The sequence below is a fragment of the Muscardinus avellanarius genome, assembly GCF_963383645.1.
Source record: "Muscardinus avellanarius genome assembly, chromosome: 15".
In the NCBI taxonomy this organism is placed as follows: Eukaryota; Metazoa; Chordata; class Mammalia; order Rodentia; family Gliridae; genus Muscardinus; species Muscardinus avellanarius.
The window spans coordinates 44,585,300-44,599,743 of NC_137801.1; the positions used below are offsets into that span (position 1 = coordinate 44,585,300).

At 35.5% G+C, this 14,444-nt stretch overlaps 1 protein-coding gene across 32 annotated transcripts in view; it reads right to left on the reverse strand.

Annotated features, from left to right (window-relative positions):
• NRXN1 (neurexin 1) overlaps nucleotides 1-14,444 on the reverse strand; it is a gene marked incomplete at both ends in the record, with an annotated part of 1,249,621 nt that overhangs the window by 722,287 nt on the left and 512,890 nt on the right. For all 32 annotated transcript variants that reach the window (XM_080711553.1, XM_080711552.1, XM_080711543.1 and 29 more), the window contains one exon: nucleotides 5,566-5,949. In XM_080711553.1, coding sequence (XP_080567679.1) covers nucleotides 5,566-5,949 — 384 coding nt within the window. The remainder of the gene's footprint in view (nucleotides 1-5,565; nucleotides 5,950-14,444) is intronic.

Genomic DNA, 14,444 nt, shown 5'->3' on the forward strand with positions numbered 1-14,444 from the left:
CCTACACATAGCAGTACATTTAAATGTTTGAAGTAAACCCTGTTAGATTATCTCACTGCTTAAGCCACATCCCTCCTCAAAAGTTTTCTATTGCAAATAGACTAAAAACTTCACCACCCTTATTGACCTATGGGCCTCAAAATGACCATGGCCCTAGCCTATCTCTGGTCTTATCTTTTAGCAAACTTCATCTTCCATTTAGAAAAACCCAATCATGCCAGTCCATGCTTTGAAGTGCTTGCACACTTGGACCCTCTACATCAAAAGGTTCCACTCTGGATCTTTGTGTGTGTGTGTGGTATTGTGGATTGAATTCTACCTCTGAGCTACACCCCAACTCTGTTTTTTATTATTTATTTTGAAACAGGGTCTCACTAGTTGTGGAATGCTTCACTAAGTTACTGAGGCTAGCCAGGAACCTGTAATCCTCCTGTCTCTGCCTCCCAAGTATGGGATTACCAGTGTGTGCCACCATGTCTGGTTCACCCTGGATCTTTATATGATTAATGCTTTAATGTTCGGATCTCTAGTCAAATGGTATTCATAAGAGGCCTACTCCTTGCTCCAGTTATTTTATTTTATTTCATTTCATTTTATTTTATTTTATTTTATTTTAGCGGGTCTGGGGATGGAACCCAGAGGCATTTGACCTCCGAGCTACACCCCCTGCCCAATACTTTAGTCTTTATTTTGAAACAAGGTCTCACTAAGTTGTGGAGGGCCTCACTAAGTGGGTGAGGCTGGCTGCAAACCTGCAATCCTCCTGTCCCAACCTCCCAAGTACTGGGATGACAAGCATGTGCCACCATGCCCAGGTACCAATGCATTCTTTTAAAAATCAGCTTCTCATTTGCTTTAGAAGGCAAGTGCCCAGAGGGCAGAGATCAGTTTCTCCTATTCCTTGCTCTATAGGCAACGAGTGCCCCCGATGGTCAAGCTGTTGGACCAGGCATAGTTTAGTTGAATATTTATTTAATTAGCAACTGTGCTTGATACTGAAAATCTATTCAAGAGCTTGAATCTGAATTTGGATATAAATGCTCACCAAAGAAATTAAGTATTTATTCTGCCTATTGTGAGTGGACTTTAATTTCAGTAATGTGCATGACATGACCAAAATATTTCTTAAAATCAAAATTTTAAAGGCCACAACTGGGCTATAAAATGACAGACCATAAAAGATATCTGTTTATTAAAATAGAGTCCCCATGGTTAGACTCTGCACCAACCATTGAGAAAATCATGTATCATATTCTTAAAAATACAGTGATTCTGTATCGCTGATTCTATATAAATTTTTCCAATTAGAAAAGAAGTTTCCCAGGGAAGCAATGCTGAAAAAAACAGAGGGGTATCAGCACACATAACCAAAGTAGCAGTTGCTAAAAATAATTAGAACATGATCATTCAATTGTGATAAACTCTAGATAGTGTTTCTTATGCAATCATAAGCAAAATTTGATCCTTACTCTTTATTTTCTTAAACTTTAGTGGAGCCAAGTGTGGTGGTGCATGCTTATAATCCTGCATTTGAGAGGCTGAGACAGGAAGATCGCGGTTCGAGGACAGCCTCAGCTCCTTAGTGAGGCCCTTTGCAACTCAGCGAGACCCTGTTTCAAAATAAAGAATAAAAAATAGGGCTGGGGCTTTAGCTTGGAGGCAGAATGCCCTGGGTTCCATCACCAGTACCACAAAAGAAAGAAAGAGAGAAAGAAAGAGAGAAAGAAAGAGAGAAAGAAAGAAAGAAAGAAAGAAAGAAAGAGAGAGAGAAAGAGAGAAAGAACATTTAGTGGACCATGTTCCATATTTGTAAAGCACCAAGTATCTTATTAAAAGTTTAAAAATCCATTATGACTTGTTCATTTACTTTGGTATTATATGGAAAAAGTCATTGTTAGTTTTTTCCTTGTTAACCTTTAACAAGAAAACAACTCTAACTAAACTCTTATTCAATAACCACATTTCAAAAATCATCTCACTTTCTTCTACTGCAAGTTACTTTATCTGAGAACCAAATAGAGGGCACATCCCTTTAAAAATGTAAATGGCTTAAAATCAATCAAAAATATTGTGTAATATACAATCCAGAGTGGGGAAATAATCTAGATCACTGAACTTTAACAGTCTCCAAAAAGCTGCAGGGATTAAATAACAGTAAAGTAATAAAATTCGAGAGCTCCTGGGTACCATTTCAAACAATTCTCCATGTGAAAATAACTTGCTGACGAATGAAAACTGAAAGCCTAAATGATTCTTCATAATTAGAGTTAATATTTAATTAGATAAAAGCTGGAAAATGAACAAGGTTGTAGTCTAGAGTTGCCAAATAAGTGTTAGACAGCAGTCTGACATTTGAAGGTTATGGCATTTGGCTGCATTCTCTAAAGTTAGTAAAAACCATTTTATCATTTAGAACACAAAAAGAGTCCTTTAAAAGGCTAATTCCAGTATGACAATTCCCAGTGGGGGAGAAGAGAGTTTCAACTTTGTCTTCTATATATCCTTCTCCCTTGTCATTAGGTTTCATAAGTTTCCTTTTCTGCATTATTCCCTGTTGTAGTCTAAGGTGTACACCTGTGCTCAGTTTTGCCAAGAGGCAGTCATATATTGTGATCAACAATGAAAATCAGACAGTGAGCCAAATTATATTGCTCTGACATCTGTCCCTCCATCTGTTAAGAGTTTTAACAAACAATCATCAAGTAAACCTCTGATTATACCAATGCTCTTATTTTGTATTGTACTGAGGATAATTCCTATTCGACCAAGTCTCCACGTAGTCTCAGTTCTATTAAAAATAAAGCAGGAAGAAATATGCTAAATTTAATTTATATTCATTGAATGTCATTCTTGTATTATTTCTTATAGGATTAATAGACATAGAATAATATGACTTTACTATTTGCTTAAGCAAATTTTTCTTTTTGTGTGTGTGTGGTATGGGGGATGGAACCCAGGGCCTTTCTACCTCCAAGCTACACCCTCAGCCCTATATTTTAGTATTTTTAATTTTTATTATTTATTTATTTATTTTGCAGTACTGGGGATAGAACTCAGGGACATTGTACCTCCAAGCTAAATCCCCAGCTTTATTTTTTAGTCTTTTCATTTTTAAATAGGTTCTCACTGAGTTTCAAAGTGCCTCGGTAAGTAGCTGAGTCTGTCCAGGAACGCGATCCTCCTTTCTCCGCCTCCCAAATGCCAGAATTACAAATGTGGTCACCACGCCTGGCTACATCATGTTCCATGCTGCAGTGTACATGGATTGAGCATGCTTTCTAATTACTTTGAATAGGTATCTCCATAAATTATTGATTACTGCTCAATAATAATGAAATAAACTTAATTAGTAATTTAAAAAGAATTATTTTAACACCAAGAGTTGTCTATTGACTCTTAGAAAAGCAAAGGTCTCAGATGATCAAAGTATATATGGAGAAGAAATACAGTCAAAGCCCGTGCTTTTGAATTGCAAACTTAGAGGTTTGGGCATATTCTTGTGTTAGCTGAACTAGGACAGAGCTGGGGATTGGACAAAAACCAGATTTTGTGGTATTGAGCATAACAACCATTCCCCCTCTCTCCTTTTCTCAGAAGGTGTCATAATGTAAGAAAATTAATTCTGAAGAGCAAAGCCTTCTCACAATATGCTGGCATGGTCCACAGACAAAAACCACACAAAATAATCCATTTTATCTCCAACAAATAACCAAGTCAAAGACAAATATTCAGAAATTTCCAGCCATCCATGAGATAACAAAATGTATGTTAAGTCCTAGACAAGGCTTCCTATTGAATTCTCATTTGCAAATCTGCGTATGCTTACTACTCCTTCTTCTGATTATTGCAATATATAATTATTCTTTTTCCCTCATTCTGGCTCAGAAAGTGCTACATTGACTATTTTTATTTTTTGCCACATGTAGTAGCAGAATATTGCCACACGATGGTACACCATGCATATTTAATTGAAGGTTTTTGCAATTTATGTGATAGCTGCATTACACACTTTTCTAGTTTCACTTAACCAGGAAACATCAGGGTAACTGGCAGCTTTCTGAATGATTAAAATTTAAACAAAATTTTAAATTATGCAAGTCTGCTAATCTTATATTTCTCATTGTAGTATACCTGGCTAACTTTCTCATATTTTCCTCCTTTCTTCTGGCAATTTCCCCAAACCAAACGAATTTAAATTAAGAAAAAAGATGCAAAGAGAAAATTGATAAATACTGTAGCTATACAAGGCAAACTACACAGAAATAGATAAGTCCTAATGATAATTCACAGGAATTATAACTAGGTACTATCACAAGGAGAATATTTACCTATCTATTGACTTAATTGTATGACATCGTTGCATTTTATTAATAATTTGTTTATTAATATTAATAATATAATGCATATTCCTCCTTATTAAGATAAAAATCAAAACACATTTTGATTTTGGATTTTACAAATTAACTGACTTTTCTCTAAGAAGCTTTAGGTTAATGAGTTGAACTATTTCAGGAATAAAGAAAAACAACCAAATGAGCATGGCATTTAACAAAAGATGCAGAGTACTTTTAGGTTAAATATTTAATAGAGAAATGTTATTTGTATTAAAAGAAAAAAGGCCAATGTAATGACTCATCAGTATTTTTTTCATTTTGATTTTCAGTTCTATAGCAGAATATAAAGTGGCAATGGACCTAGTTACTAAAACATTTATCTAAAATGCTAGGTCAATGGAAGGACATGCTAGGAACTATTTGTCCTGCTATTTCTTCTGTTAGCCTGATCTGCAGATCAGCTGGTGAAAGTTGTCATCGTTCAGTCTTACTCTATCCTATTCCTCTTCTTCTAAGGGGAGAGGAAAAAAAAAAAAAAAGGAGTAGTTTTGTCTCCTATAATAGTAGGAGAGAGAGGCACCTGACCAGAGATCTAACAAACATCACTAATCCTTAAAATCAAACAGGAAATTCTTCAAATGGTTAGATCCTAGCCAAAGGTAGGGACCTTAAGTGTTGCTTTAATTTAAATGATTTAATTAAAGTGCTCTTACTTTTCAGAGACTATGTTGTTTCTTGGGTAAGATGAAGAGGTGAAATGAACAAGCTAACTTAAGAATGTCTTAATAGTGTGGGGAAGTTGTATCTTACAACTTAGCTTGGTTCCAATGCTATTTCTTGGCAAAGATACTAGTACTAGAAGTCACAGATATGTCTAATTTATGCTATTTTTTTTTACTATATAATGTCCTGCAGTTAAAAACTGGGCAAAAAAAAAAAAAAAAAAGACACCAGTTACCACCCATTACTCATCTTAGGCTTGTGCCCTAGAGGTTGCTGATGACCCACGTTATATCCCTGAAGTATACTTGAGGAGCTGTGTCTTTCTAGAGTCAGTCCCTTTGAAAGTCATTACAGGCTCATCAGTAATCTCTGACAGGTACCAGGGATCAACTTGCAGAGTTTATGTTGTTAGAGTATACATTATGTTTCAATGGGCAGTTCAGGTTGGAAGACATTTCATTTACTTTTCATCTTGAGGCGTTACCTGCTATATTTTTAGAAATCCTACCTCTCTCACAGGACCTGCCAAGGTAACCTGTTCCGGAACAATCACAGACATATCTGTTCCACCCATCCCTGCACATGCCATTGTTCTTGCAAGGATTGCTAAGGCACGGTTTTGCTGTTTCCCTTGAACATGAAGGCTTCACTCCAGCAGTACTTTGAACCTCAGCCATTTGCCGGATGTCTTTGCTCTGGCCATCAATGAACAAATCCCTGATGCAGCCCACGTAGCCATAGTTGAGCAGAGCTGTCCACACTTCTGTGGGGAAGATAAGGCCAGCCTTGTTTTCTGGTAAGCCCCCCAGGTACAATTCATCATCCAGGTCCAGAATCTCACTCTCTCCAGGAGCAGTGTAGGGTGTGCGCAGTGTGTTGACAGAAATGGTACCTGTTGTAAAAAAAAAAAAAAAAAAGGGAGGTCTTAACAGAGCACAGTATGTTCTCATTATCCCGTTTTTCTTTCATCTGCTTCAGGGTGAACTCCTGAAAAGCAGATATTCTTTATTATTCGTTCTATCCCTGGTGCCTGGTACTTCTGAATAGAATTAAGAAACCTATGGAATTAAGTAATTAGAAATAAAACAGACTAACTAGCACAGTCCCATTTGACTTTGAGAATGAAAACCAAAGTGTATGGGGAACTGATAGCGCTCATCAGTCTCTAATAGCTCAGCTGTTAGACAAATATAGACATAAAAATAAAGGAATTGGCATCCTATGTCATTCTCTGGAATAAAGCCTGACTTCCCTTGGTGAGAGCTTGTTTTCAAAGATATTGAACATCTGCAAACCCAGGAAAGATGTGTGTCCCCATTGTAACAACTGTTCTGATCTATTTTTATTGGATGCAATAGTTTGACAGATTATTTGTATCAAAACCTAACTCCTGCTGGGCATGGTGGCACACACTTGTAATCCCCACGCTTGGGAAGCAGAGACAGGAGGATCACGCAGGATCGAAGCCAGCCGTGCTGGCTTAAGAGACCCTGTTTCCAAAAATAAAGAAAGTATAAAATAGGTCTGGTAGTTTATCCCGGAGGTAGAAGGCCGGAGGTAGAAGGGCTTCCAGGAACCCCAGTAACACACACACACACACACACACACAAAAAAAAAAAAAAAAAAAAAAAAACCTAACTCCTCCATTCCTAGCTATCTGTGTCTATCAACTGACCTCTGTGGTTTGGGTTTCCTCATCTGTAATATAATAAGATGATCTATATCAGAGGGTTTCTCTATATGTTAAATAAGTAGGCCAATATCTAATTTAATAAAAAGCACTGTGTAAATATGTGATAGCAAATTTCAATTTCAGTGAAAGACTCAAGTAAAATCAGATGCTTACTTCTTTTTAAGACAAATCCTCACTTTTCTTTTTTTTTTTTGTGGTACTGGGGTTCCTGGAAACCCTTCTACCTCTGGGCTACACAGACCTATTATATATATATATATATATATATATATATACACATATATATATATATACACACACACACACACACACACACACACACACACACACACACACACATATATATTGGAAACAGGGTCTCTTAAGCCAGCGCGGCTGGCTTCGAACCTGTGTGATCCTCCTGTCTCCGCCTCCCAAGCACTTGGATTGCAAGCCTGCGCCACCACGCCTGGTTGACAAATCCTCACTTTAAAAGTTAGGAGGAAGAAAATTCTATTGGTTTATAAATACACCGAAATGTCTAACCTATGTGAAATAAACAGGTATTCATCTACATGGACTCTTTAAAGGTAACAGAAATATATGGCATCTCTGTGGGGGAGGGAGATTGTAAGCACATTCCTGATGAAAACTTACTTTATTTACTGTCAGATTGCTAAATACCCCACCAATATTTTACCTCCAAAAAGACTTTTATGAAGATGCAAATGTGATACCTACTCAGAACATCTCATGGACCTATTATTATATTATCCCTAGATTTATTTTTTAGGTTTGAATCAAAATATACAAGAGGAATCTGATGAGAGAGAGGAGAGGTAGAGGCAGAGGGAGAGGGAGAGAGAGAATATTAGCAAAGGTATGATTCAGACTAGGGTGAAAGCATAGAGTTTCAGGGATTTAAAAATCTGACACGAGAAAGATCTAGAGATAAATGTGGGGTATAGAAATAAGGACAAAAAAAGAAAACGTGAGTACAAGATACGTTGTAGTTGCTTCACAGAATACCTAAGGCCTATGCCAAGTGAAGACACTTATCTACTTATCTCAGTAAGGATGTGAGTCTGCTGGGCCCTATATTATGCCCAGACATATGCTGAGTCCCAGCAGAAGGGCAATCCTTGAGCCAGCCTGCATAATGGGATCTGTCTTTGTGTAGGAGAAGGGCACAGAAGCTACTGCCAGAGGCAGTCCAAGTAGCCTAGTCATAAGTGGGACATTTGTCTCTCTCTAGACTTTCACTGGAAAAAAAAAAAGAAAAGAAAAAGCTCCTGGGAATAACACTCATAAGCATTGCTCTTTTAGTTTTCCAATGAGGGGAACATAATAAGAATTGTGAGGGTGGAAGCAAAAAGGAAAAGGGTCAAAGGGTTCATTTGTATCATTCACCATGTATAAGTGGCTAGAAAGGAACACATTTGGAAACATGCACATTTCATAAAATCCTGCTTTGAGAACAATAAGGAATGTCATTTGTGGAAATGAAATACACAATACTGAGAAAGAATGATGACTCTTGTATCTTTTAAACAGAATGATTGTTATCTGTGTTTTCAAATAATTGTTTTGTGTACAGACCTGTTCAGAATGCCTAAAAAGTGAATTCCCACTGTAGCAGCTAATGTAAATTAGAACAGGACAAGGAAGACTGAGTCTTAAGGACAAGAGAAAAAGTGGTTCTTTTAAATGCACATATTTATGTAGGAAAGAAAGGAATGAATACAGTGAGTGATGCTATTAGATACAAGAGGGAATGTTAGTGTTTTATAGTGACTTCAAAAAAGCTTCCTAGAAAGAATAGAATCTTTGAGGGGCTGATAATATAAACATATATTATTAAGAGAAGCTGTTATGATACAAAAAGCTTAGCAACTGAACAAATTATTCTGAGAGTGGGGGATACATTACAAAAATATAATTTCCCCAGCTTTTTTACTTTATCTATAAAAAGAGCTTGATTCAACTGAGGAAGAACAAAACAAAACAAAACAGTTGGCAAAACTGTATTATACTTATTCTGGATGTTATAATTCTGACAAAGAGGATGCTTGGGGGATTCCTGAGAAAAAAATTCATCCCCAGCACAAAACCTTGCCCTCTCCATCTCCTCCATCATCCACTGCTCAGCACACTGTGTCCACACCCTCGGAAGCAAAGCTACTGCCAGGCCACTGACAGTCTGATAGAGCGAATAGAGAGATGGTGTCTCTTGGTTTTTATTTATGGTATGTTAATGCCTGCCTTGAACAAAGTATTTTAAGAAGATCAAATATGTTTTTATGAATGTGCTCATTGGCATGGATAGATTAAGATATTCCCTATAGCTTTAACATTAGATGAGAGCTTTTTCTGACAATTATTTATAAAGTAATGCCATAATTTTTTTTGGTGTGGCCCAGAGAGCCAGAGATGAAGACATGTGCATAATCACATGCACACCCATGTACAAACTTATGTACAGAAACACACAATCACACACAAATAAACAAACGTATAACAGAAAAATCCTTAGCTCTGCCTCTAAGACAACTAGATATTTTCTTCCTCATTGTATTTCTTTCATTAGTAAAAATCTATCAAATGAATTTAGAACCAACTAATAAATGTATCCAATAGTTCAGTAAACACAGATAGAAAAGGTATTCTAAATTATACAGGATATTTCTCCCACAGTTCTTCATTGTCCCTTTGAGAGGCAATTTTAGAACTTTCAGGGAAAGAAGAGGCAAAGGAATATAAGGGGGAAAGAAAATGAAGTAAGATCCCAGTTTCAAGTCAAATAGAATGCAAGATTCCACTGTGTGCATATACCTATTTTTTTATACATCCATCTATTGGCTGGAAGTAATCATGGTGAGTGTAGTGTACATGCCTATTTGTATCACTTTGAATCTCATTATGTATAATTGCAATGCAGCAATAAAAGTATATTAAAATATAATGAAGAAAGGGTTAAAACTTTTATCCTTAGATCCAAAGTCAGGATACACATGATGCAAAAGCAGGAATCAAATATAATTCACTGAAATACTCTACAAATAAACATAATAGAATTAATAAAAATGACTGAAAATCAAATACTATTTTCTCTAATCTATCTGTACCTATAGTTTAAAAATCTTTAAGAAGGAAGGGTAGAAATTAAGTTAGAATGATAATAATTATTCTTATATTTTAAATATTTGCACAGCAAAATACTTATAATAATAATAAAATTTAATTGCTGAGTCAAATTCATATAGATGTTTGTCTTTTAACCTATATCAGCTTAAACCAACTTAACACGTACATATGAGCATAGTTAAGTTTAAATATTAAGCTTCCCAAGTGCTCATTTTATTATAATTGAGATATAAAATTAGTGGTTAAAAAAACACATTAAATGAACATTTAAACTTTTTTGCAGCTGAATGTGGTTGCCCATTCTTGTAATCCCAGTACTTGGGAGGCTGAGACAGGAGGATCAAAGGTTCATGACCAGTCTCAGCTACTTAGTGAGACCCTATGCAACTTAAATGAGACCCTGTTTCAAACAAAAAATAAAAAATAGGGGCTGGGGGTGCAGCTTGGATGTAGAATGCCCTTGGGTTCATTCCCCAGTTCTGCAAAAAAAAAAAAAAAAAAAAAAGAATAAAAGTGCAGCTAAAAAATGTAGGTTTATCTAAATAATACATTCACTAGACTTCATTGGAGTTTTTATGCACAATAAGGAAACTGACAAGATGATCACTAAAAGCCGGGCGAGGTGGCGCACGCTTGTAATCCCCGCGCTTGGGAGGCTGAGACAGGAGGATCGCGCTGGTTCGGAGCCAGCCTCACTGGCTTAAGAGACCCTGTTTCCACATAAAGTTAAAAAATAGGTCTGGGAGTGTAGCCCGTGGGAGTGTAGCCCGGAGGTAGAAGGGCTTCCAGGAACCCCAGTACCACCAAAAAAAAGTAGTCAGTTCTCCTGGGCAGTACTTAGATGAGTATTTTCCTCTCTGACTTTATTTTCTTTTCTTTAGGTATCTTAATACATTTGAGTCCTACAAACCCAAGGGCCTAGCTAGGATGCCTCTGCATATCTCTGCTCTGCATTTTAGCTTCTGATTTCATAATTCCTAGAAAATAAATTTTATAACAACATTCTTGAGTAAACAAGAGCTTACAACATCCTACTATTAAAAATAGCCTGAAAAAATAAGTTATACTGTAATTCCAACTATATAAGATATATGTACATGTTAACAAGACTCAAAAATGTAGAAAAATAAAAATATTCTATTTGGAGAAGAAAATAAATCATTTTTACTTTCCTTCTATAAGCATGTACAGAATAAGTAAATATAACTATGGATAGAAACAACATAAAATTTTATGCAAAGGTGACTCTATCTGGGCATCTTGTCAAGGAATTAATAAATTATTGATAAAGTATTTCAATCTTCCCATTGATAAGTAGCAATTTATGGGCATGAATACAAAACGGGATAATTATAAAATGTACTTAAAATGATCTCAATGTATGTGGGAGGTACATTTACAGTCAGAGGGCAAATTCAAATCAATATCTAAACAAAGAAATCTTTTAATGGCTGTTCAAGCATAAGTGTCTAAGTGTGTTCATTCATGAATGGTATACATAGAAATCAGTGCTGGTAACAGATAGCTAGAAAGTACTGTTCATATCAAACAGTGATTACTATAGACCTCTAATTATGTGCTTTGGAGAGAGCCCTGTGCCTTTATCACTATAATTTCTAGTTCTTAAACTGGAACACTAGGACTTCAATTCAAATCTCAATGGCTTCTTAGCTGTTAAATGTAGGCTTACCCATGAATAACCACTGATAACAATCTGCTATGCACGGCTGTACACAAGAAGAACATGACAAGAATAATGAGTTTTCTCTTTTATTTCAATGTGTAATGATAGTTTGCAAAAAGGGAGAAAAATGACTGCAGTTTGCTATAAAAATACTTAAGAGGATACACTTGAGTAATCCAAAGAGCTTGAACTTCACATAAATTTAAACAATATTCTTGCTCAAGAAATTAGTCATTAACCTCATCCTAACTGTAGCACAATTCACACTTTAGCTAAATACCTGGGCAGCTCTTTTGTGTTGGGGCTAGGGCCAGAAAAAAGAGAAAATTAAGTCAGGAAAGGGGCTGGTAAGGAAATATTAATATTAAAGTTCTGCAAAGTTGGTAAGAGTAATCTCAATTTAGAGTTTTGCTGCTAGGAGCTAGCTAACCACAGATGATATATACTTTTCACAACACTTAAGTTATCCACTCTGATCTTAGGACTAAATCATGCCTGCACTTTGGACGGTTCTTTGCCAGCTTACTGCCATTTGCTGATGGCACAGCCCACTTGGCTTCCTATGTCACTGGTCATAGACTGAGCAGGCAATAAAATAAAGCTTACATGTGCATAGAAATGGCTGTGGTCAATCGGTATTGGACCAAGTGTCGGAATTAAAGTGCCTTTTCCCCCATGGTTCAAAATAGAAGAAACATAAATTAGAAATAACCCAATGCAACTAATTTTGCAAGAAATGAAAAAGTTCCAGGAAAGTATGCCAATAAGTACAGGATTTCTTATCAAATAAGGGGCTCACTCACATACACACACACACACAGACACACACACACACACACACACACACAGACACACACACACACACACACACACACACATGCGGGGATATATACATATTTAAATAAAAAACTAAAAGGACTTACAAAGGACTATTTTACATATAAATAAAATGAACAAAGACCAAAGGGTAGACCATCAAACATCAGAAAGATGATGGCCTGAGTGATTATCATCCTTTCCATTAACATGCTTCCTGTGGCTGTATCCTAGTCCTCAGAGGGGAATTAACATCTTCCTTGTTTCCTTCTACCTACATGTCTCCCAAATGATGTAGAGATTTCACAAACAAGTAAAAATAGAAGTTCTATTCATATAAAAGTTTATTGCTTTTTTTATTTTTTGCAGTACTGGGGATTGAACCCAGGGACATTCTACCTCTGAGCTATATTCCCAGCTCCATTTTGTATTCTTTATTTTGAAACAGGGTCTTACTAAGTTGTGGAGGGCCTCACCAAGTAGCTGAGTCTGGCCTCGAACCTGTGTTCCTTCTGTCTCAGCCTCCCAAGTACTGGGACTACAAGCATGTACCACCATGCCTGGCAGCTTGTCACTTTTGTATCAGGTTTACAAAATTCTCTAGCCATTATTTGCTTTTCTCAGTGGATTATTTAGGTATCTGAGCTTGGAGGATGACATATTCATAAAAAGAACCTATTATCCATAGTCAATTAACTGCTTTCAAAAAGCTTAAACACATTTTTAAGTTTTAAAAAATGCATTTTCAAGTAAAAGAACACAATTATTCTTCAAATTAAAAAAAGTATGCTACAATTTTTATTAGGAGTTCTTTAGCACTGTGTTATTCAGATGTATTTATTTTTTCTTCCCCCTTATACCAAATATGTATGGAGCAACTACTATATACAAGAAAGTATCAGAACTGCTAGTATAAGAATAAATGTTATTTTTTTCTTACAGGTATTTATTTTATAAATTATTGGAAGAGTATTAAAATTTCAGTTATGCCCACCAAATATGACTTTAAGATGACCAACAGCTACATTAGCATCAAATAAATTGCCATTGCTTTGTTATAGTCTTACTTATTTAGTATAGTGAACCAATATGTCCAGAAGCAGAAAGAGTACCTCTCAGGCCTGAGTTCCCTCTACCTTAATAGCAGAGCTGATATAGTTGTTTGCCTGCATTTAAATATTCAGTTAAGAAATATTATTTCCTAGGGAAATAAGTAAATATATTTTGCATCATCTGTCATTCAGAAGGCAGCCCACATTGACCTTATGTCATAGCAGTATAATTTCTGTTTTATGAAAAATATTTTTATAAATCATTTGAATATGGCTGATATAAAAATGGGTAAATGGATTACTTATTGAAATTTTATGTTTCTTAGTTTTAACTAAGCTATGAATCTTAGCATTTTAGCCAATTTTCAGCCAAAATTAAAAATATATTTTAAGTAAAATAAAAGTGAACATAGTCATTCACTCAACTTTCAAAAACTTTGCTCTACACTAAACCAATGCAGTGTACAACTATAAACTTAATTAACATACTACATATAAAATATTAACAGCTGCAGATATTAAAATTACATTAAAATCCCTTTAGCTAGGCCAACATAATATGAGATCCCTCTCTCTCTCTCTCTTCCAATTTAGTAAAGGGAAAAACATGCTTAGCTTTGGTTTTCATATTGTTTGTTTGAATTCACTAATCCAAAAATTTTAATCACATAAAAGTATTTTACCATAAAAAATGACCAAGCATAGCAACTTAATCTTTCCATTGGATTACAACAAAAACCTTTTCTTTCTTAGATTGTAAATAAAACTTTCTTAGAGCATGTTTCTTTTCTTTTCAAACAGCACTGAGCATAGTAAATTAATATAGGTTTTATCTGAATTTGACCTTCTCAATGAAGGTACAAATAAGATGGTTAATAAACTGTTGGCAATTTGGATTAACTACAGTGCTTCAACAGAAAATAGATTTTATTCTACTTGAGAATTAATGTATCTGACAATTATTTAAATTATATCAACACTTTCTCCTTTTAATAAAGTTCAAAGAAAAACTCAAATTA